This window comes from Channa argus, chromosome 5 (assembly GCF_033026475.1).
Source record: "Channa argus isolate prfri chromosome 5, Channa argus male v1.0, whole genome shotgun sequence".
In the NCBI taxonomy this organism is placed as follows: Eukaryota; Metazoa; Chordata; class Actinopteri; order Anabantiformes; family Channidae; genus Channa; species Channa argus.
The window spans coordinates 23,625,709-23,651,315 of record NC_090201.1 but is presented as its reverse complement, the minus strand read 5'-3'; the positions used below and the strand labels follow the sequence as shown (position 1 = coordinate 23,651,315).

Below are 25,607 nucleotides of genomic sequence, written 5' to 3'. Positions count from 1 at the left end.
CTGCACGTTTAAACAATGGAGCTCTATGGCACAGAGGACTGCGACGTATCCAGCTTCAGCTAAACAGACGCACGTGCACGTGGCTAAGGTTAAAGTATGTGTTTTTAATTGTTTCGTTGGTAATAGGAAAAATATGAAATATTAAATATTATAAAGCATTTGGGTTACCAACTTTGCAATTTAGAACGTTATAAATAAATGACTTAAAAGATTTGCGAAGCAGTCAGGGGTTCACATTATGGCATTTGCTTGTATGTGGGTGTTTTTGCCCCTCTTTGCAAGTACATCTCAACACAGTCTATCCAAATAAACAAAGAAGGAAGTAAACAAGTAAATAAATATATAAAGAACTAAATAAGTAATTGTTTTGCTTCTTGTGTCCCTGGAGGACCTTGCAGAGTGTTGTGTAGAGGCCACCGCTAAGACTCTTCTGGCATGGAAATGACTTCCTCCTCTAATGCAAATGTCACAAAGAGGCTCTGATCCACTCCTTATCGCCAAGTAATCACTTTCTTTTTTTGGTCCTTCTGTGGGAGGAAGAATGGATTTCACAAATCTGGTATGATTCTGGTAGGGAGATTATAAATGTTCAAGACATGTTGAAAGTTTGAGCTGCAGTAATCCTTAAAAAAAAAAAAAAATAATAAAAAAATAAAAGTGAAGCATTAGTGATGACTGCGTTTAAAATCAAAATCTTCTCCCAGATGGCCTTTGTTGGTGAAATATAGGGAAATAATTAGTTTGAGATCTGCAGTATGTCACTAACCAACATCTCTTTTTGTTTTATTAAGATACTAACTTTTTCTTGCAGGAGCTGCTCCAATTAAATCAAAGCTGTTACAATTAATACTGTTATCTAAGCAAATTCATGTTGAATATAGGAAAGATGGAAAAATAAATGTGCCATGTTCACATTTACCATAAAGATGAAAAATATTAGAATGTATTTAATCCTATTGTCACGCAGCAGAAATGATTTGGCAAGGGAAAAGCAAATGATCTTGTGGAGAGTTTTTCCATATAATCATTTACTGAATTACCTAATTAATTAGATACAGAGTGTGCTTTTGATAGATACCTGGGGACCTGTGGGAGATATTAACAATGAGGGAGCATTATTCACTCTTAGCAGCATGGAAACAAAATATCCCATTGTCACCACAGTCACTGCCATTAGCTGCACAAGCTCTCAGACATGCACAACAATGATCAGCCCCTTTGTTGCTATTACCGTTTGCGGATAAAAAGGGACTCGTCTAGTAGTTTGCTGACATGAAGAATGTAATTATCATTCCATGTATAACAGGCTGCTTATTTGCCCTAGTGACATCCTCAAAGGGGAGGGTTGCGGTGCAGTGATCCATATCACCTTATCTCCCATTCCCTTTGGGGCACCATATTCTGTACAGAGCAGCAGGCTAATAAAGCTGACAGGGGTCTGTGGCACTGTTTAAAGGGGCAGACCACATTATTTCCCCATCCGCGGATGAGGGAGTGCTTGCATCAGTCAAGTAAAATGTAATAAAAGTCGTTCTTATTTTTCTTTTCGCTAGGTCAGTTAGGTGTCCCCTGCCGAGATACGAAAGCCGCTCATGGGTGGGGGAGTTGACGAGATTTACATTTAGAAATCGGCGAGCCTTCACTACCATATCTAGTTCAAATGTTACACTTCAAATTCCACTATTCAACCATTATTGTAACATGTGAAAGTGTTCACTTGTAAGAGCTCCTCTCAAAAAGAAAAAAAAATGAAGATAATCAGCCCATCATGATCCCAGCAGCCCCAAAGCGCATGCTGGAAACTGAATTCTATTATACAAATCCCCAAATTGTGTGTAAACAGGGTGTCAAATAACTACTTGGGCTGTCAATTGCAAATGACTAAAAACACAAATTGTTCTTGGACCAAAAGCAACAAAATGTCACATTTTGTAAAACACTAATGCAATTTGCTTCACTTCTTTGTGCAGGGCTTGTTGTGTTGTACAGACATTTTGCTGCATTTCGCCAGCAGTGGAACTTCCTCATAGTGTTTAGGTGTGACCACTTTCAAAGGGCACATAAACGTAACATTATCTCTTCTGATGGACTTACGATCAGCGCAGAAGCAAAACGAATGCTTTGCGATGCTCAGTTGTTTTAGTCATACTGCAGTCAAACAAGCAGTCTACTGAGGACAGCAACAAACTCCGCTGCCAAGTAGGGCACATCACAGAGATAAGTCTGCAAGCAAAAGTCCTGATAATTAAAAGTTTTTACACTAAATGCTCTATATGTGGAAAAACACTGCATTCACTGATCAAGCAGGCAAACTTCAAGATTGCTATATTCACTAGTAGGAAAAAAGGGAGCGTGTAGCACTGTTTAACAAGCAGGTTTAATCCCGCAAGTGCTCATAGGTGCTACGTTCCTCTGTGGGGAGATTCAACGTTTGATGGAAGCCGTGTGAGCATGGCCCCAGGAGCCAGAGCCGGACCAGCACCATGGTCAGAGGCTGAGGAAACCCTTCGCCATAAATCTTCCTGGAACACCATCAGCAGCAGTACTAATAGTGATCTGTCCATGGTGCTACTCAGTCTGGATATGATGCTGCAAAGAATTGTTTGTCAAGGCTGAAGAAAAAAATAAATACATAAATCAGCATAGAAAAATTGAGTGTTATGTAAAAGTGACTTTTGGCCATTGGGTTCCTCTAATAATCAAACCTGAGTTCAAGTTCAAGTCCAATACATATTCAATGTTCAACCTGTTGTACACTTGTTTGGGTGGACTACCGTCTCTCAGACATCAACGACTGTAGCTCGGTGGTTTGCAGAAATATCCATATAATCTGTTGCTCCAAAAACAGGAAAAGTTTCCCCCAAAATAAAGCTGCAGTACTTGTCACAGAAACATTTCTGAAAAGCAATGTTGTTTTTATATTATTCCAAGTAAATATTGTCTGCACTACCAGTTTCAATAGGACAGACAGCGAGATGATGTAGATAAACAGACATAATGTATGCATTAGCCTGGGCAAATTATTCATACAGTTTGTCTATGTGCTACAATAGAACACATCTGAGGCAAGATCGTTAGATTGTTTTTATTTTATTATTTTTTTAAACTACACAATTACACTTGGGGATAAAACAGCAGAAAGTTAGACACCCAAAAACCCCACAGGAGTGTGCTGTGCGTACACACTCTGCAGCTCTTCAGCGCTCAGATTCCAGTTGCCCAGGCAACCCTGTCTCGAAGATTTTAAACTCGGATTTAACATATGACGCCTCCTGTGACTCTCCACAGTCGAGAAACAGGATTACTGGCTAGAAAACACTTTTTGCTGGAGTATCCGCTAACGTTCCTTTTCCAGTGCAACTGGAGGTAACATATGGCCAGAAAAAGACAAGAGTAAATCCAGTGACACACCACCCTCAGGTAATGCACTCCTATATTTCTTGGCAGAGTGTGACAAGAGATAAGTCATTTGCATAGCTGTTATATTGTGCTTTGACACTGTCAACAGCTTTAATGGGATTTGTCAAAATGTGGGCCACAACTAAATCAGAGAAACACCACCAGAGGCATTTGTAAGAGTTAGGAGTTATAAGGGGTATTATAAGATGATGATACTTTGAGTTTGTGCGGTGTCTTGTCTTTATCCCCGAGTAGGTTCCTTGCTGTAAGTTAGACTGTACAGTTGTAGCCGGGTCAGTGTTTTATGTGCAGAGCTATTTTCATATTTCCAAATATAAACATAATGTTCCCCTTAAAGCAACTAAGGCAGCTGGCCTGTGTCCAAACACAGCTGGCAAACACTTAAGTACACGTGTAGAGCACTTCTGCGCTGTTAAGATAATGGCAATATGTTGGGAGAGAAGAACTGTGCGTGCGGCATTTTGGAATTGACAACCCCCACAAAGTCACCGAGGGCCATTGTCTGTTCGTGACATATGAGCATTGGGTGTGTGTTCGTACATAACTTTGGAACAGGAACTTTAATCACATACATATGCCCAAGTATACAGTATGTTACCATAATAATAATATCATAGTGTATGGAATTCAGAAAAAATAGTCAATCAGACAGAAAGCATCTCATTCTCAATATCTTTCAGTACTTGAAGTACTTGAGTTCCTCATCAGCACACCAACAGAAATCATGCCAGGTAACAATAACAACTTTTCTTGCATCTTAATAAAGGACAGAAAATAAAATGGTACGCTTTGATGATTTGCCGAAGTGACTGAACGTTTCACAAAAAGTCTCAGATTAGCATTTTCTGATCTAAACTATGTGGTGAGGTTCAGGGAAAGACTGGGTTCCGATGTATTAGTCCTGACCTCTTCTCTCTGATGTGTCCTCGTTGTTTGGTACTAAAAATACAAAGTCACGATGAGGTCAGATTGTTTGTGTCATGTAGTCTGAAACAATGCAACGTAACATAATATAACGTAACATCAATATCAACTGTGAAATGAGGTAATTTTATTGCAGTTCACAGGTGACTGAACTATAATGCACTGGATGTCACACATCACTGCTGCAGAATATTTGGAGTGGATGAGTGTCGCAGGTTTAGAAGAAAACTAGGTTTAAAATCCAACAATTGCACGTTTATTGATGAATATCGTAACCTAATAGTATATGGTGTTGTATCATACTGGGGGTTGTAATGCTGTGACTTGTGATGCTTCGGAAAAAAAAATAAAAAATATGTGGAGGCAGATGGCTTCATTAAAATTTGACGAGTTTCCAATGGTATCCAGCTGATGATTGAGATTCATGGCCGTCTTTGGTTATTGTCCTTTGTAGACAAACTATTGATTTGTTACTCCGATACAAACACCAACACCCCAACGAAATCCAATGTCCCATATTCTGTAGAAAAACACCCTAATGACAATAGAATTTTGAAATATTTACCTACATCTCTTGGATCACAAAAGCGTTTTTTTAGAAAATGATTGTTGAGCTGGTTCGCAAGCAGGCATGTTAACATGTCAACAGGAACCAATGGATTCTTTGTGTCAACTAAATGATTTAAGTGAATTAGAATATAATCCAAAAAGTAAGTGTATATAACTTAAAGAGCAAGCAACAACCACAACAGTCTGCATCCAATGATTCTCTGAGTTACATGCTTTGTGCTTCCGGGAGTTTGTCCGTGAATGTAAAGTGTTCTTCTCTAACCTTCACTCTTAACTCCAAGACAAAACACAAGTTCAAAATGTGGAGAATGGATTCCAGTATTTTCTAGCTGACGCTCACAATAACCCACATCACACTGCTCATCAATGCGTTAGCAGGAAAAATACTAAATCTCCCAGGAACATAATTAACATGTTTCTCCTTTGTTGTTGATGTCGCGTGTAACGTTGTGCTGCCTATGGTTTGCTCATACAGGTGGATTTAAAATATACAAATTACAGTGACACACTGAATTAGAAGCAGCGCAGTTTGAGATCATTGCTTGTGTATCTTTTGAGGAGCAGCCTCCATCACGGCCCGGCTGACTGCTGCTTGAAAACTGCCATCACACTGGCACCAGCCTATCAAATGTCCATCATACTGTTTGGAAGGCTATTAAAGTACAGAAGACAGCTTGATAGCATTACATATCCATAGTGCTTAATCCGAGGTCTGCCAATATTCAGCACTTACTAAAAACATTCATGTGGCCTGTAGTGCAATATCATACACACTTGAGAGGCTTTCATTTATTTGCTCTTGAAGCATTAGCTGCAGGGCTACATCCATGCGCAACATCCATTACTGAGGACCATTCTCACTCTCTCGTATCCGCCCCACGTCTTTGTCTGTCTGCTAATCTTGTGTCATCTTGAGTAAACTAAAACGAGAGCCATTAGAAGGGCTTCCATCCACGTGATTATTATCAATGAGTGTGGGTAAGAGGCATAAAATGAGAAGCATCGGAAAATGTTTTATGCAGCTTATGCTGGTTGAAGGCAAATTTGCTCAACATTTGTTTCATTACCATTGTAGAAATTTTTGTTGAGCACTTCACTGTATCCATTTGAGGATGCATATTCATACATCAGGAAAAAAAAGGAGGAAAAAAAAACTCACCCACTTAAGCCACAACGCATCAAGGCAGCACTCATTGTAGAAACATGTACAGAAGAATACAGGAGATTGATTACGTTGGCCGAAATGAACCCATGCCGCATTTACTGTGTGGGGATGTATATCAGTTTCCAATTTGATTGGATTTACTTGCAATCGGCTACTTTACAGTAGACGCTGAGAAACTAATGATTTCTTTTAATGACTACAGACATTATTTCTGTATGCTCTTTACAAATGACACTGGCAACATGTTGAACTTCAATACACCTCCCAGAAGAGCCAAATTCCTCCTCGTGGAATTTCAGAAACGTTTTGTTCCGAAAAGGTTTAGAACAGGAGTTGGAGCTCAGTGTGGTGTTACTGACCCCAACAATAACTTATCACTGCGTAGGATGGCATACAGCATAGTACATTTCATTGTCTGCAAGGGAATTTTTTTTAAATCTACATATTTATTAAAGTATATTCCCATATAGCTTAAAAATGTAAAACAGTTGGTATAAAAAAAAAAAAAGCTTTCAGTCATTTGCATATTGTGTCACCGTTTCCAGATAAGCTCATGCAAAGTGAAGGGTTACCACTAACTCAGCCTTACAGTTATTCTGTAGTGATAAAATGTATATGTTGCTAACAAATATCAATTCCACTATGTTTATCTCCAGTCTGGAATAAAGTAGAATTTAAAAGGTAGAGAATAGCTTGAAAGAGTCTGGTCTATAGTCTGGTCTTAAGTATACCCTTAATTCTGACTGCGGTCTGGATTAATGGAAAATCCTCAAACAGAAAATGTGAGGCTCCACAGTATCCAAACAAATGAGTCATTTCTGAAATATTGAGTGTATTCAGCCCGTGGTGTGATTGGCCGGCGTACAAGGAAATCCCAGGTGAGTATCAACCCCAGTTCCTTTTAAACAGGAAGTGAGACCAGGAGTCAACGGTATTTAGTCGAATAAAAGGAAGAGATTAAAGAAACTTTGGCAGCCAAGTGTGAGTAATTGATTTATAATTTATCAATGGTTGTGCTGAGCACTGACCAACAGAGAAAAGGGGCCGATTTCTGTCAAAATCTTTTTTGCTTTCCTCATGAGAACACTTAATGTGAGTAGCTCTATTTTCAGAGTGGTTATTTAAAGTACAGCCATCAACAGACACTGCAAAAATCTGACAGAAAATAAGGAAAACAACGCTCTCCATCCCCTGCCTGATTAAATGAAATTGTTACAGCAATGAAAGTGATCTATGATGCTAAGGTGAATGTGCAAAGTGCCATAAATCTTTTTTGTCCTACCTTGAAAGGTCAGGATTTGCTAATACGGGTCCAGAGACACTGTTTTATTTAAGAATAATAAAAGTGAGAAAGCAGAAGCTGCTCTAAAACTGGGCTAAGCAATAAACTGCTGCTCCATCATTAGGGACAGTGCTCCATCACAGGGCAGAGGGTGAAACCAAGGTGAATGACACCATATGTGCTGTTGTATTGTACATTTGCAACGACGTACTCACCAGCTACTTCATTAGGTACAACTAGCTAGTACCGGGTTGTCTGCTAGTCTGTGACCTGAAGGGGCTGGAAACATTTCTAAGAAAATGGCCAAAATCCCCGACACCTTGATATCACCACCAGCAGCAGCAGCAGCAGCAGCAGCAGCAGCAGCAGCAGCCTAAACGACTGACACAAGGCAGGAAGGATCCATGCTGTCATGAAGTCTACACCAAATTCTGGCCCCACGATCTGAATCCTGAAGCAGAAATCAAGATTCATCAGTGGAGTGGCACGCGGTGTGGTCTTCTGCTGCTGCAGCCCATCTGTTTCAAGGTTCAGTGTGTCGCGCATACAGAGATGCTCTTCTGCATACGTGTAGTAAGGACTAAGTTACCGTCACCTTTTTATTAGCTTATTAGCTATTTGTATTTTATTATAGTTTATTGAATGACCTTTGGCACTGCCTATGCTTTTTTTTGGTCATGGTACACAGCCTACTTACCTTGTGTTATTTTGTGCACCTATCAGTTATCATTATGTGAAGATCTGGTGATATGATACAGTAAGAAAGAGCTGATGCACACTGCCAAAGGTTTATCACAACAACTTCTCTAGTTTTTTCCACCTAATGAAAAGCGAATAAAAAATTAGTTGTGGACAAAGAGATAGATCAAAATTCCTTACAAGTGTAAACTGAACGTGACCTTTTGTGGGTTTATGTGACTGAATATTTATAATTTCCTTCCTTCACTTTCATCACCCATCTTTAACCATCTTCACCCATCTTTGAGGGGGCAGAAAGTAAAAGTAGAATTCATAGAGCTGCAACACAGGATTGCAGGCGTACCTAATGAAGTGGCCAAGGAGTGTGAACGGTTTGATGCAGCACACGTTGAGGTACTTTTGTCAAGTTTCTCTTCCCGAGCCAAAAATAAAGTTAGTTAAATGAATATTAAATAACTGTTTCCACAGGGTGCTTCTTTGGATGAGTAGATTGAACTTCATGCTTAAGGCCACTGAAGTGCTCTTTAGACCAATAAGCATCGAGGATGAAATCAGAACTGCTCATCCTAGTTTATTCTCCACAGCAGAGCAAAGCATTTGTCCTTCTGCTGTTCACTTGTTTGTTTTGGAAAACCATCAGTCATTAGATTATATCAAATCCACCAAGAACAACACAGCAGACAGCAAGAAGGCATTTCATGGAGACCGATATGCTCGGCTGATAACATTTCAGGCTCTACAATTTGACTGTACCACATTATACAAATCCAATCACCACTTAACAACTGCTCTAACAACTCGGTGTAGTCAGCTGCTTTTGCAAAATAAATGTGTACAGCTCTCAAGAATCATTGGACAGTTCTTTGCCAAATCCAAATGGTCAGGGAAGGATGAGATGGAGGCAGCTGCTACTGCTTCTCAATTCAAGTGCTCATCAGTGACTTTTGAAGTTTCTCCTCTGTAAACTGTAATTCTTGCAGATTTGTTTTACAGATCTTTACTTTCAAACAACACTTTAAAACACGCCAGCTTTATGGACCAAATAAACTCTTATACTTACAGTGCAATACTGCTTTTTTTTTTTCCTTCTCCTTTAACAGCAATTTAATTATTGGCAGCACTTAGGCAATGCAGTACACCAACTGGGATTTTAATAACTGTTGAGTCGCCAGCTGTGAACTATTAAGAACTGATGGTGATGACCAGCGTATTAAGAAATCAAATTCCCAAGCAACAGCCAGTGATGCCTCCAATACAGCTGGCCAAAATAAAAGCTTGTTTTCAAACAACTGGAGCTTGTCAGTACACGAGTGTTCTAACACAGCTATAAACCTGGGATATGTGGGCAATGGTGGCGGAGGAGGTGATCCCACAGTTGCTGGTTCGATCCCCGGTCACACGGCGGAGTGTCCTTGACTGAGAAGCAGAGTAAAGCGCTTTGAGTGCCAATATGTAGAAAAGCGCTAGATAAATGCAGACCATTTACCATCGGATATGGCTATCGGCATTCAACACCTTCAGATGGCAAATGGCCGGGAATGAATAAAATACATGCTTTAGAGAACATCTGATGCTTAATGGCATTGAAAGTGTAGACAGGTGTACTCACCCTGTACCAAACGATCTCTCGAAGCCTTCCGTCAGTTTTGAAGTTACACTTGAGCGTAACAGTCTCTCCCACAACAACAGGAGGCAGGGGTTCTATGGTAACTGTCAAATATCCTGAAAGGAAACGAAGGAAGAGTTTTATTACAGTAAAAATAATAATGCTTTACCTGAACATATTTTATGTTTTGTTTCTTTTCTGTCTTGCAGCAGCAAAGGTTTGAACAGCGGTCAGCTATCAGAAATGTACAGGACATAAAACTCTTTAAAAAGCTGCAGATTGACTGAGTCCACACTCTTACAATAATGCCGTGATTCATTCTTATGCAAGCACTCTCCCACTTAGGGGTTAAGTATTTCGAAGAACAGCACTTCACTGGTAGTTACTTATGAAAAAGCATTTCATTTTTCTGTGACCTTGCATTAATTTTTCATCCGATTGTGAAATTCAAACAAAATTGAGTTACATTGCAATAATTTACCTAATCGGTAGAAAGTACTACTGTAATCTGGGTGACATGCACCAGCAGTAATGGCAGGTTTTATTTGAACTAAAAGTAAAAAGCCTTCATCCCATTTTCTCAAATTCCACCTTCTTTGAAACAGAAATGTGTGTGAAACCTGCAAGATGAGGTGTACAACATTATTGATTCTGTATTTTATAAACGTTCTGTGTGACTTGTATGTTCGTTTTTCATAAGCTAATTTTGTGAAGATTTTGGGCTTGAATAAACAAAAAGAAGCAAAAGCATTTGAATTGCATGTATCACATGGACATAGCTTCACTATTGGTAAACAATTTTTAAAAAAATCATTAAGAATCAAGAGGTTTTTGTATTAACACATCACACACACACCGACAACAAAAACAAAGCAGATGAAATAATGAAGAAGTGTCAAACACAAGGACAAACTATTCAGTGATCAAGTCAGGCAGACATTTGAATGTACGTTTTTCAAAGAGAGAAAGTCACAGATCCACTCTTTAGTAAGGCTGCCCTGCCTCAGGAGGTGGAGCAGGTCGCCCACCAACTGCTGCATTGGTGCTTGGGTCCCCAGCACCTTCTGTTCACGCTGAATTGTGTCAAGATACTGAAGCTCAAGTCGCCCCAACATATAACGAGATGGCTTCTATAACTTCTGTACACGATCCTTTACACAGTCATAGGGGTATGTAGATCTAATGTAGACTCTTTTTGTTGGCTTATGTTTAAACAATGGATGACAAAAATAGAACGGACAATAGGAGCGACATTGTTCACATACTTCCATGCAATATTTGCAAATGTCTTGAGGAGTTAAGAGGTTAGTCATAAAGGGGCGTGATAAACAGAAACCATGACGACATTTGAAGAGGTTAATTTGAAACCTCGCAAAAGAACTTTGGTAGGTTTTGGGTAGTTAGGGACAGGGGCTCACCAAGTCTTCTCCCCTAAACTTTCCACTATTATTGCAGCAATTTCGAGCTGCTCCCGAGATCATTTGATGCGCCCTACCGGCATACTGGGCTTTATTCATACAAACTTTCACTGCCAGTCAAAAAGAACAAGGCAACTGTGGTTAAACATGATAAAACTCATTTACTCACCAAACACAAGCATTTTTGACAACTAACACACCATTTTTTAGAAGATAAGGTAAATTTAGTCTGTTGTAGACTTTATCAGAAAGTGAAGAACTAGAAGGAAAAATATTTGGTGAATTTTCTCCAAACTCTCTTAGCATTAACAAAAGGGGGGCCTGTTTGCCGCGGGTTCGAATCCCACCGCACCCCACCAGGAAAGGCATCTAGCGTAAAAACACATGCCAAATCAACATGGAACAGGTTTTTCTGTGGCGACCCCTGAGGGGATAAGCTGAAAGGTGTTGATCTCTGAACACCAACAATGCAGGACACATGGCAAAGAAGAGGCTGATGCCCAAGCTGACGTCCAGTCTAAACACAGCCACCCTTCCTTTGCTGGCTCTCAGTACCAGTTGGTTGGGAATAAAAATTCAAATTAGTCAAGTCATTAATAAATTTTTCTGGCAACCAGCAACACAGCAAGATGACATTTCCAATAGGTGATGTAGCCTGAGATGATTCATGTTTGCCTCCGGTTAAATCTGTGAGGTTGTATCTGAATACAAAAGGTAATTACCTGGTAATAGATGCAAAACTAATTTATTCAAATGTAGATTCCTCTGGAGGAGCCCGATAGAGTTATATTTCCAAATATTTATCTTAAATATCTAGTGAACAGAATGTCTCCTTATATGCGGCTATGGCAGAGTCAGCAATGGTGTGTGGGCTGGTTTCCACTGACAGACAACGAGCCCTCGGCCTGGCATAATAGCACTCAACACGGTCAGTACTTAATAAGATAATTGTATCGTGTAAAACAAATGGATATCACAGTAAAAACATACGATGGAGTAAAACGGGGCCACATGACCAATAAGTGTGATTATAAATAAATAAATAAAAGAACGGGTTAAATGCTGTAAAGGGAGACTACAGAAAAAAAGAGAGGTGCACTCTTGGTTTGCCACACTACAGTGTAAGTAAAGATGAGGGCCTGGTGGCTCAGTGGTAGGGCATTGGATGCAGAAGGCTGTGGGTTCAAATCCCACCCCACCAGGTGAAACCCGTCCAGCCCCCCAGCAGTGGTGCCAGGATCTGTAATTTAATACGCACTGTGTGTGCAATTCTTTTATGATCTTGCTAGATTTTCACGTTACGTCAACATTTAGCAGAGTAACTTATCTTATCTTAGCAAATAAGTAGAAATGAGCAAACGAAAATAACGAAAGTGTTTTCAGGCTTTTGAGAACACTTTCGTGCTACCCAACAACTTCCCACTGTTAACAAACAGGTTATCGCAGGTGATAAAGGAGGAGTGTGGTCCGTTTCCCAGTTTTGACACTGTGTGGAGCTTGAACTTGAACTAATATGCACATACCCGCCGTTAGTGACAGGTGCCATGTTTGGAGAATGTCTGCCGACTTCTACCCAAACCTAAAAACTGCCACGAGGATTCTCCTAACGGGGCCTCTGTCCACTGCCGGTGCCGAGCGCTCCTTCGGCCGTTTCCGTCGCTTGAAGACATATCTGAGGAATAAGATGACTCACAAACGACTGAGTGGACTTGAGTTCACTGATGAACATTCACAATTCTGCAAGAGTTTGATACAACAGGAAAGTGCAGAATGAATTTCAAATGGGTAGAAATAATAATTGATTTAATTGTGGCATCTGACTTATTTATTGTTGTAGCAGCTTGGTTTGGTCTTGTTACATATTGTTGTTACAATCTTTATGTCTAACTGTTCTGTGGGAGTCTGTTTGCTTCGCTGAGTTCTCTGGGCTGCATTAATCAATATATTATATAATATTGCAGCCTGTTATGCAGGTGGCTATGGTTGTTTTTTAAGGCTTAGTCCCAAGCCTGGATTAAAAAAATAAATTAATAAAAAAAAAAAAAAAATGGGAGAATAGTGGCAGGAAGGTCATCCGATGTTCCACGTTCCACTTTGGCCACGTATGAAGGGACAAGCCAAAAGCTGTTGATCTTTGACTGTAATTATATGAAGATCTGACTCAAGGCTAATGTTAAATATGTTAAATCTATCTGTTTTATAATATATACTGCACAGAGATCACGAAAACAAATACATTAAACAAATTATTGCAAGGGATACTAACACAGAGGTGGATATTGACTTCAGGCAACTGCACTGTTAAGAAATAAATGTTTCTGAAGCTGTAACCCTTAGCACGGCATTGAAAGCCAAAGTTAGCGGCACTGAGACCCAAATTGCTTCATCAAGGCGACGGCTGAGGTTTAATTTTTTTTTTAATAAATTCCTTTTGAAGCTTTTCTTTCAAAACCGATTTATTTAGCACTTGTTGTCTTATTGATGGCTTAGTGTGTGAGCGGACAGGGTTGGATGGCCATGCCCAGAGGTGGAGGAAACTGGGTAAAATTTGGAGGAACATCAATATCATTCATGACCTCATAACCTGCAGTTATTCATTTCTCTTTATGTGCTTCACTGAGCTTTTCTTAAACATGTGTCCTTGTCCAGCGAGCACTGAAATGCAGTGGATGAATAGATGCCATTTTAAACAGATTTGCTTTTGAGGCGACAACACTTCAGTTTACAGTTTTAATGAAGGTAAACATGAGGAGAGCATCTATGTTAGGTCATACTCTAATTCATCATTTGATCATGTCTCACAGCTGCCACATGTGCTTTACGGGTATTTGAAATAAAAGTTTACTATGTATGAATTAAAATGACACAACATTCAGTTTAGGCTACAGAATGTGAGCCTGAAATTGATCTGTTCCAGTCTTAAAATAGCACACGGCTATGCTGCGTCATGTTCCCGGAAATCCATGCAAATCTCTAAAAAAAAATAAAAAATTGCTCGTGGCCTGATGGTGATGTTCGCCCTACTGAGCTTCTCTCTGTAGGTGCAGTAATGTTTGTGAGTCATCAAAACACCTTATGGGCACTGTAACTACTGCGCATGCTGTATATGCACTCAAAGCAAAGGGTTGCAGGAACAACACTTCTCTGCATCATTCTCAACAAAACGCTTTTGATACTAGTTACTCATGTGCTCATTCATTCATTTATCGTTGGCCTGTTGGTGCCTATTACAAACCATTTCCCAGTGTCCAACTAAGACAGGGTTGTTTGGATGCCTCCTTGCAAAACTGAGGACATTTACACTTACAGTGAGAACAGTGTGTTGACACTGTCCTTTGCGAGAGTCACAAGATAAACGAACGTGTAGCCGAGAGAAAAAGGCAACCTGCTGCAGATATTCCATGTTACTGGCCTTTAAAACAGATCATCTTTGGCATGTGCATCGGTAGACACAGATCCACATGTCTCTCGTGTCAGCGCACCTAGATATGCTTATTAAAGAATCTTAATTTAATCAGCAGGCTGAAGAGATCTTCTCTCTGGAGTCAAATTGAATGGATAAACCTTTCCAGAGACTGCATGTCATTAACACAAAGCTGTTGCTCTTAGAGAAAATCCGAACTGCTTACTACAAAACCACAAGAGGAGCGGCCTGGCCTTGTAAATCTGTGTAAGTTTTCCACAGAGGTGAAAGAAATGCATATGGGCAAGAAAAAAAAAAGTCAACAGACTCTGCGGAATTCAGTGTTAAGAGGAGATAAGTGCAAGTCTCAACTTCAGCAGTTTATATATTTTTACAGGAGGTAAAATATCTTCAGTCATAGAGATCACACATATTCTTTTCATACCAGTGATGTAAAAATATTTACAGTCATATGGTGGCAGGAACACGTAAGTCAGGCCTTTGTGTTTAGCTGTATTCATATCTAGATTTGTAAAATAGACAGATCTGCAACAGTGAACCAAGTCAATCTGGCCTATTTTAACTTTATTAATCAAACACAAATGATGTTGTTCTCATCCACACTGAATACAGAGATCCAAGGTTAGGAGTTCCAACATCGTAGGTTAGAACCCCTGGGCTAATGACGACAAGAAAAGCTAATTGGAGTCAGAAGCAATTTTGAGTTTGCTATTCACAAGAAGCATCTGCTGATGGGAACCACGCCCCCCCCCAAAAAAAGAGCTCTCAGAAGGCTTACAATCAATACTTGTTGATCTGCATAAAGCTGAAAGGGATTCAATGTAATCTCAGAGTACAGATATCATCAGTCCACAGTCTGATAAAATGTCTGTAAATGGAGATAATTTACTTCTGTGGCTACTTTCCCTAGAAGTGGGCGCCCAGCTAAGAGGACTCCAAAGGCACAGCACTGAAAGTCAATACGGTAAAATAAAAGAACCCTAAAGTAACAGCTAGAAGCCTAAAAGAATCAGTGGAGCTGGTTAAAATCTGTTCGTGGATTTACCAGACACACGGCTACATGGTGTCCATGGCAGGACAGCACGGATCAGGATGCCACTGCTTTCTGAAACGAGTTAGATGTTTGCCACTTTACCATGTTACAGGGAAAGTGTTTAGCAGACGGATCAAAGTAAGGTTGCTTTGTTTGAGGGAACACTACGAGTGGTATAAAAGGGGCAGAGCAAGTCAACAAACAAGTACATCAGGATTTGGAGCTGCTTTGTTGCCTCTGGGAGTAGACAGCTTGGAATGATTGAGGGGAAAATTAATTCCCGAGTTCATCAAGATCCGCCAGGATTATATCAGGGTGGTTGTCTGCCAGCTGAAGCTCAGTGGAAGTTGTGTGATGCAGCAGGACAATGATCCTAAGAATGAAGTTAATGTACTTCAGAAACAAGCAGCCTGGATGCTGCGAGAAGATTCACACCGATTTCTAAGAATTTGGCTGAGCTGAAACGGTTCATCTGCCGTGTGCAGGTGTGGTCGACAGCTACGGTGTCACTTTTTTCCTCCAGCACTTTTTAAAAGGTGTGATCATTGAAGACATTTAAGATCATACTCGCATGTGTCTTGAGCATAAGTACACTGTGTTTGTATAGCTCACATCGCACAATACGGAAAAACAGAGTTTTCTTGCCTGTGCAGCCACAAATTAGGGATTGTTAATCGGACAAAAGGAAAATAACACTGTAAGCGAAGGCAGGTGATCTGTGTGGTTCAAGGGGATCAATTGGGAACAATTCACTGACTGTGTGACACAGAAGAAACTGCAGCATAGCCAATGATAGAAAAATGCTCTGGAGCGTGTGGGTAGGGATGAGGAATTTTTAAAAGAGCAAATTACATGGGTTATGCACTCATGCCAGGGAAGTTCACGTTTCAAATAATCTCTATAAGAAACTGGAGCAGTCGCAGGCTGCACACAGCAAGAAACGAGGGCACATTTCCCACGCAATTCAATATCCATCGAATGCCATCCAAATGACTTCATAAATTAGTCACATTTTATTTGCCAATTCTCTGCTGAAGGAGTTTCAGTGAAGCAATATATCTTGTAATGTTTGATGCCCTTGTTAAAACGCAGGTTAATATGGGCCACGTTCGTGCAGCAAAAACACAAGTGTTAATTCAACTTTCAGCACAAAAATTAACACGGTGCGAGCGCTTAAGTCTTCACCCGTATCGGATAATTTAACACTTTAGATATTTTAGACAGCTGCCTCAGGACCGCCTCAGCTCCAAGTGGACACACAAGCATCCAATCAGCACATGTCAACTCAAAATACTGAAGAAAAAAAAAAATCAACATTTAATCTACTGTGCAGACTCTCTCAGGCAAAGTGACAGGTTATTATTTTCTTCAGCAGAGATGCTTGCTTAATTAAATATAAAATATACGGCACAATTCTTTTCCTCTTTATCACAATTCATCATGTTTTGATTAGAACACATTTAAATTTGTTCACAGTTAAAAAAAGGCAGTGCTGCTGCTTGTAATAACCTTCATGTTGTAAGCTCTAATAAGACCTACAATCAAATTAAATTTAAAATAAACCGATCAATCAACACACAGCTTTACGTGAGTCAGACACCTTTAATCTACTGTGTCAAAATGATTTTTTTCTTTTTGCCATACAAAATGTATTATGCAAAATAATTTGTCAGGGGAAACTGATTCCTATTTTGAATAGATAAAAGAGCAATACACAGACCCAATTTCCAGAATAGTTGGGAGGTAAAAAAAAAATATATTCTTTTTGCAAATCACTTGAAGCCTTTTTTTTTTGTTTTAAATAGCACAGAGACAATATATCAACTGTTGGAACTGATAAATTCTATTCTTTTCAAAATATATATGCTCCTTTTAAATCTGATGCCAGTCTCATGTCTGAAAGTCCTCACAATAAAGCTGCCCTTCCTTGGCATGTTTTTGCCTCATAACGTGTCACGTGTTTTAACGGGTCAGAACTGCAGGCACGGCAGATTAGCACCTGAACCCTTTCACCACGGAGCCGTGCTGTTGTCATACGTTTATGCAGGATGTGGTTTGACATTGTGTTGGGAGACATAAATATGTTGTCTGGATGGCAGCGCACGTTGCTCCAAAGTCTATATGTATCGTTGGTCAATAACGGTGGCTTGTGCAGATGTGCAAGTTACTCATGTCATGTGCATCAATCCTCCCCCACAGCATCATAGATGCTGGTTTTTGAACTGCACGTAATTCGGATGCTCTCTCCATGGGGAACACAGTGTCCATGAGTTTGAACACAGGGAAGGTGGCAGCATTTCTTGTTTATATATGGTTGTTTTTTTCTCTACAAGGTCATCTAAATTACAAAACTCACTTTAAAGTGAATCCACTAATTCATCAATAGTGAAACTAATTGCTTTTAGTGGTCACACCGTTGGTTAAACAGAGATCATCAAGTGCACTAAATGTGTTTCATGTAGGAATATAGTCTAAATTCTTGTAGTAGTAGTTTAAATACACCTGTATCAGAAAAGTGAATTACTGGTGAATCAGTATCCTGACCACAATTTACACAGGAAGACAAACAAAAGTGGAGTTGATAGATAAAAATGTCCAAGTTATTGAATATTCATTGGATCATCATTAAAAAAAACAATTAAGGAACATACTGTACAGTAGCACTTAAGTGAACCTGCTCAGAGCAGGTAATCCCAAGAAACTAATTGACTGTTCAAGAGGGGGAAGAGTGAGGGGAGGCCACCAAGACACCTATGACTGCTCTGAAGGATCTACAAGCTCTTGCCAGTGTTATGGGAGGCAAACAATGCCTGTTGCCTGGGTTCTTCACCAATCGAAGCTTTAAGCGAGAGTGGCAAAGAGAAAAAAGGTCAAGTTAAATATCAGCCAGACGGAATGTGAAGTCAACTGGAAAAGGCTTTTATGATCTGATGAGACCAAAAGAGAACTTTCGAACCATCAGACTAAACACTATAGACTAAATACTGCACGTCAGAAACAACCCATTGCCACTGTGCAGCACGATGGTGGCAGCATCACGTGGGGATTCTCTCTGCAGCAGGTGCAACACTCGGATGATGTCTGCAAGAGAACTGCGACTTAGGAGATGTGTTCTCCAGCAAGACAATGACCCCAAGCATTCAACCAAAGCTACACACTTAAAACCAACAATGGTAATAGTCTGAAGCAGCTGATTTAGAGCCAAGGCCTGGACCTGGGACAGAGCCGTTCACTCGAGCCACAAAAAAATGGCAGCGTCTGCATGTGCAAAGCTGCTGTCGCTGCCAAAGGTGCATCTACTAAATACTGAGTTGAAGGAAAACTAAATATGAAAATTTCCAGGGGTGCTTACAGCCTCGTAGGACACAGGCCTTCTACTAGGCAGACGCTACATTGAAATACGAAACTCCCAAACACAGCTGCGAAGAACTTGCAAATAGCTCCAATTACTGAGGGGAGAAATATAAAAATCTGGATCAAGATTTAAAATGTACTTGATCAAAGGAAAATGTTCAGCCTCCCCAGAGACCCCAACGGCTTTAAAAGGGACACAATTTAACATGGTGGAATGTGAGTGTAAGCGCACGGTTTTGCAGAAAATCCTCGAAATAAATCTACTTGTAGTGGAATACTTGGATCATTGTAAGAGCACATAAGTGTGGAGTGGCCAGAGAGTGTGTGGCATTTAATTGGCTCATATTAGCTGGTTGTAGAGGCAGACAAGGCCTCTGGCTTGTCTTAATCCATCAGAGGTGGTGTTGGAACAACATCTAATGAGGGCTGCAAACTATGCTTTCTCCCATTAATAACAGCAATTTGCCAAGATGCAATGAGAAAACAAAACACAGCCAACGATGGACCGGCCCAAAGTGTGCCTGTTATTGGGCTCTGTGATTTATGGGCACGGCCCACCTTCGCTTAGGTGTCAGTGCATCGAAATGTATGAGAAAAATAGGAGGCTGAGTTTCTTAGCTCCCTTCCTCATCTGTGCCCCTGAGCAATGTAAAACGTAAGACCTGGAGCAGAGTTGCGGTGTCTAAAAGCCATTTAAGCATGATCACTTTCAGTAATGGAAACATGTGGGAAAATGTATTACTTTTTGTTTCAAATTTTGTTTGCAAGGGAACAGAATAAATGTAGTTATAATGTAGTAGTATAAAATCATCGGTACTTACAGTGCGTTTTTGTTATGATTATTGCTGCCTACGCAGTGTTAATTACACATTTATTTTGATGTACAATGGTTAAATTATAAATACTATTATAATACTATAATACTACTTATTAATACTGAGTTTAGATCTTTTTTTTTTCCCCCACTGCGGAAATGGCATCAGAGCTTTGCAGGCGAAATACACAACCTTTTGTTTGACAGTTTGTGCCGTCTTATGTATCTCTGTAGTAAAGCTGCATCTACCTGTGTCACGGCAACCAGAGATCTCAGGGTCATAATAATAATAATAATAATAATAATAATAATAATAATAATAATAATATATCAGCATGGCCAAATGCACACAAGTGGGCCAGCAATGAATACCCGTAAATCCTGCAATGCAATAAAACTAACAATTATGAGAAATAAACGTATTTACTTTATCAGAGTTTGTCCTTACATGTTTAGTTTGTATGCATTTATTTTTGCAGTGCCCTAAGAATTTAGGCACTTTAATTAGATAAAAGGTTCACTGTGTCACCTTGAAAAAAAAAAAAAACAGTCTAGACAGTGACTGTGGATGAATGAATGCTGTGGTGAGGAATGTTCAACAGATTCAACAGATCAGGCAGTTTGGATCCGTACATGCAAGACGTGCTCAGGAAGCGTCACACGGACGGAGAATCTGGATGGTTGGGATTTCTTCTAGGCCAGGGACACAAAGTGGGTCTGCGGAGAAGGTCTTCCTTTGTCAACATAAAGCTGCGAGCTGACGCTCATTTCAATCAGAGTGATTTTCTCTTTAATGACATGCTTCAGCTTCAAGAGAGCCACAAACCCGTCCATTGTAATCCAAGGCCCTCCCACAGCCTATGCTGTTATAGTGGATGGCAATCACAAGGAATCAGGGGGTCCTCGTTCTGGAGGGCCTAAGGCGTGATGGGATTATCATGTCATTGGTGAGAAGAATTGGAGCCAGAGTGGAAATACAGCCAGACTTCCCACATGGAGTTAGTCAGATGCAGTGGTGTGCATGTCATTGCCTCAGTTAGCTGGCCAACTAGAAGGCGGTAAATCCCTGCATGTCCTGCTCTCTCTCTTCTCCATCGCTGTGTTATTGTTCCTCAGGTACTAAGAACAACTAAAAAACAAATAATGATGCTTTTCATCATTTTTTTCCTTATTTGATGTGGAGCTGCTCTACGTATTTAAAAGGCAAAATGAATTTCATGACCATGAATCCTCTTAAAAACTCATGTCTTTGCAGAAATATAAACACACACCAACAGGACGACGAGCCCCCGCCACCCCCCCCACCAGTCTAAATGCATCCAAAATGTACTTTGGGGAAAATATAAGGTTTTGGTTTGACACTAGGCTCGCATGATAAAGACAGAGGATGGCCACTAGTGCAGCATGCAAGTGGCCCTTGGGGAACTAAAATAGCAGACCTTGGCCACATCGTCAGGAAAAAGATCACATACACCCATGTCTGGTGTGGATTATTCGACTTGGAATTTGTATGTGCAAGGACAAATGTGCCATTAGCTTGTGCGTTTACTCTGGGTTTACAAATCCTGAATCGGTGTGCGAATTTAAGCGTGTGTGTGGCTGTTCTGATTTCTGGGTAGTAAAGTCAACCAGGATAAAACGGCTCACTTAAAAGACCGATCCTGTGGTCTGGTCTTAGTAACAATACCAAGTGCTCCTCAGAGATGCTCCACAGTCTGCACTGAGCTAGGATTACAACAAGCAGACTTGATGGGAGCATTAATAAAAAAACCCCACACGATTTGCTTTGTTTCTTAAACCTACTCTTGAAACAGATAAGAAAAGTAGCAGATATGAAGCGAGAGTTGTGGTACCAGGCATCGTTTTTCTATCCCCGAGTTGGTAAACTACAGAAACTAATGTCCATTTCACTACGAAGGGTGAGTCTGTGCTGCAGTGCTGCATCTCAGCTCTCTCCTAAACAGTCTCTGAAGTAAATGGGTTCAAGATCTTGTACCTTTAACTGCCGACACTCTGAATAGTGCAGCACAGTGGTGAAACACAGTGCTGGAGTTGGATAGACCAGTGTGTGGCTCTGACCAAACCTTTAAAAACAGTAATATGTCCGGAGTTTGTTAATGAGGTAAAGGTGAGTCTTTTGAAATGATTGACAGTTGCAGGCTTTAATTTTCTTCTATTGCTCCTATTGTAGAGGCGAATGCACTGGTCAAGTTGTGCATGTTTGGTGTGTGTTTAAATTTCACAGCTGTTTAAACAAACTAGAGACACATTTTTCTACGAACCTTTGAATGGATTATAGAGAGGGCACTTGAGCATAAAGTAGCAGATTGAATATTACTTATAAAGTTCTATCCAGCATAACAGCTGCAGACAAGAACTGAGGCGGAAAGTGGGCAAAGTGTCTGCTCCGCTTAGGGGTGTTTATTTCGCCTGAAAAATTAAGTGGACACCTGTAGCAGAAACAGACATCCTGCCTCAACCTTTCAACAAAGTAATTTTTCAAATCACATTTTATGATTCTATTCACTATTTTTTTATTCCAATTTCCATAAAAGCCCCAGTTACAATCAGTGTGGGTGTTTTACATGAAGTAAACACATTTACAGTTAAGCAGGAATCACAGTCCAGTTTTAGTGACACACACACACACACACACAATATAGATGGTTATATAAACAAATGGATAAATAAGGGACTATTTAAATTTTTTTTTTTTAAATGAAGTTAGTTTTTACTCTGTGAAAATCTGCTATGACCAAGCTACATAATACTAACCATGTTTCACCTTCTCTTTGTGAGCATGTGTAAGGGTTTTTGAAAACAACAACTGATATGAAAAAATAATTTAAAAAGCATAATTAATAATTGCATTAATAATAACGCATCAACACCTGTTTAAACAATCAACAAGTAAGAGGTTTTCCTAAAAGCTGCCAGGCCGTTTGTATGTTTCCATTACTTACTAATAAATACAAAAATAATCTAGAGCTCAGACAAATGAAATGTCACAGGGCCTTGAAAAAAATATATTCCAATCTGTTTTTAATAAGGTAAATGGGATCTGGTTGCCATATTAATAAAGGCCTCAAAGAAGTCATGATGTTGTTACCAAGGAAGCAAGTTGTCCTGGTAACCTAGAGACAGACTCACTGGGGTATCAATCACTGTTTGTGCATTCAATCTGTGGACCCCTGCATCACCACAGGTCATGAGCAATGGCAGGAAACGAGGGAGGAGACGGGGGCAGCGTGGAGAAATGGCCGTTCTGAATGTCAAATGGGTAGATTTGACGAACACGTCCAGCAAGCAGGGAACATAAACTGCAGAGTCGATTTATCATAGCCGAATTGCTGCTCTTACAACTTGGCCATTTCATGTGGTGTCAGTGACTATCCACAACATCTCTGCACTGGTGTGTTCTTGTTTTCTCCACTTTGTAGCCTCACTCAAATACATCTCCCACAGAGGTTTTTATTTTCCTCCTTCTTCTTCTTCTTTTTGTTCAAACTATTTTAGTGCCAAGGTGAACAAAATGAGATCCAGCTTGCCTTGATATTCCAAACGGGAAAAAAAAAGGAGGGAGTGCAATTAAGTTTATGAACTTGAGAATGGTGGAGGATTGTCATCTCTCCCTGCTGTTGTATTTTTAGTTCAGCTTTTCGGTTATGGAGACCAACTTCATTAAGGGTAGACCCTGGTTTAGGTGCACATACCATTATACGTACAGCTTGGAAGCACTTTGAAAGTTTTGGGAATGAAAGCAGAAATGAGTCAAGGCATGGCATCATCCTTCTGTTATGAGATATCAAAATGCACAAGGTGTGACTATGACAAAGACTGCAGTGCGAAAAGATCTGAGAGAAGCACAAGGCTACAGAAACCCATCACTGTATGTGTCACTGCAGGTTCAAAGAGAGGCAAATAAACATAATGGTTCTGGAAGATTCATAGCGAGGCACTGTGGGACACGGGGCATAGAGAGTGAGAAAAGTGATTACTGAAAGAAAATGGCACTTCTAGCTTCTTTATTTCCTCACATGTGTCAAGTTCAAGTTCTATGCAGTTTGGTTTTCATCTATTGTAGTCCAATTACAAGCAGAGAATGACATCGATGCATAGCATCAGCAGAGCTTTTACTGCTGTCCTCTCTACATGGATCCTAGTACTATGTCTGCCCAGAAGGTAACCAGCCTCTGAGACCATCCACCTGTTAGTCCTGCACCACTCTGGTCCCGTTCACAGGGTGCAATCCACGCTTGGATATTACATCAAAAAAGGCCTCAAAGACGAGTGGCGGTTTGTTCATCACTCAGGAGGCGAGGCAAACTGTTTGGGGGATAAAAATGAAACTCGCGTGCCGATTTATCAGCACTGCGGTGAGGATTAAAAGACTGCCAGCCCCCCGCCTGCACTGCCAGCCTACTGCCTGCGTGCTTTGTTTCAGTAGCTCTTAAACCCCCTCTGTCTCTCAAGATGTGCCCCATCATTTCAACAGAGCCCTGCCTTCATCTGACCATGATTGCTGGCAAAATGGAGATGATGCAGTCCTGTGTTCATTGGTGCTACTCACCTGAAGAGACGCGGGCCTGAGGTAAGCAGGGCGTCCTTTTTTATTGTTTTTGCGATTCAACCTTTCCCGTCAAACAAAGGTGAAAGGGGACACACCCAAACCTAATTACAAGTTTTCTTTAGAGGACGGAGGAGGAGGAGGCCACATCACTGCTGATGTAGCAAAAGAAAAATCTAAACAATGGCTCACATCTCTACCTCCACCCACTTTCATTCTTCGGTAGTAAAATCCACATAAAATAACCACTCAGCTCCGTCCTAGAATTATTCATTGCAGGGTGGGGTGGTGAGCAGACCTGTATTAAAAACCGCCAGAAGAGGAGACAGCTGTCCCAGCCCACGTTCTTATGTGATCTCTGCCTAGGGAGCAGCCTGGTATTCCAAAGCCCCATCTGAAAACAAATTAAAGAGGATTAGAGGCTGCTACTGCAGCTCCTATCCTTTCTGTTCTGGGGAATAGAGCGTCCTGCTGGTCAGAGTGATGACCTTCACACCAGTGTACAGGTGCACCACAGCAAACACTAAGGTCGTTGTATGGATTCAGCACAAATTTCACCGGAGAACCTCTGAAGGTAGAAGGGTCAAAAAGACGAGATCAGCTGACGCACCAGGTGCATATGCACACTTTAGTGTTTCCCAACGGAAATAATTATATAATTCTATCCAGAAGAATTTGGACACTGAATTTGGCACTAGACTCCCTTCACATGGGATTTAAAATTCAAGCCTGACATTGAGGTTAAAGGGAACCTTAACATTAATTTCAGGCTGACTACGTCACCGTCAGATGACACGTGCAGGAGCTACAACCCTTTTAATCCATGCCATCTTTTGTAGTGAGGCTCGGCCAGGCATTCGCTGCTGCCATCGCTTGTTTTAGAGGTTTCTACTTTCAGCGTCGTCCTCAGCCAATAAAACATTTGCTCATCTCAATAGAGGTCACATTGCTGACCTGAGCAGACAAGAACCCTTTACTGTTTGCCATTTAAAAACGTGTTTAGGATTCCGGTTTGACCGACTTATCACATCTTTACCCACTTTATACTGGAGGATTAATAATTGATCTTCACAGTATTTCTTTGATGTCAGGTCAACATTGTGAAAATCCAAAAATAAAATGTTGCAATAGTATGAGATTCACAGAAACACATTGGTGTCTCAACAGGAATAAAATGTTTCAAGTTTGATCATACAGTAATATTCATTTAGAAACATCAGGTCAGTTCAGATTATAATTTCTATTTACCCAATGCTTCCATTTATGACCAGAAACCTGCAAAAGTAGTGATATTTACATTTGCCTCAGCTGTACCTTACTTAGTCTTAGTT

At 40.4% G+C, this 25,607-nt stretch overlaps 1 protein-coding gene across 4 annotated transcripts in view; it reads right to left on the bottom strand.

The window, feature by feature from the left end:
• The window catches only part of igsf21a (immunoglobin superfamily, member 21a), a 235,490-nt gene that overhangs the window by 96,224 nt on the left and 113,659 nt on the right, over nucleotides 1–25,607 (bottom strand). For all 4 annotated transcript variants that reach the window (XM_067503594.1, XM_067503593.1, XM_067503591.1 and 1 more), the window contains one exon: nucleotides 9,670–9,782. In XM_067503594.1, coding sequence (XP_067359695.1) covers nucleotides 9,670–9,782 — 113 coding nt within the window. The remainder of the gene's footprint in view (nucleotides 1–9,669; nucleotides 9,783–25,607) is intronic.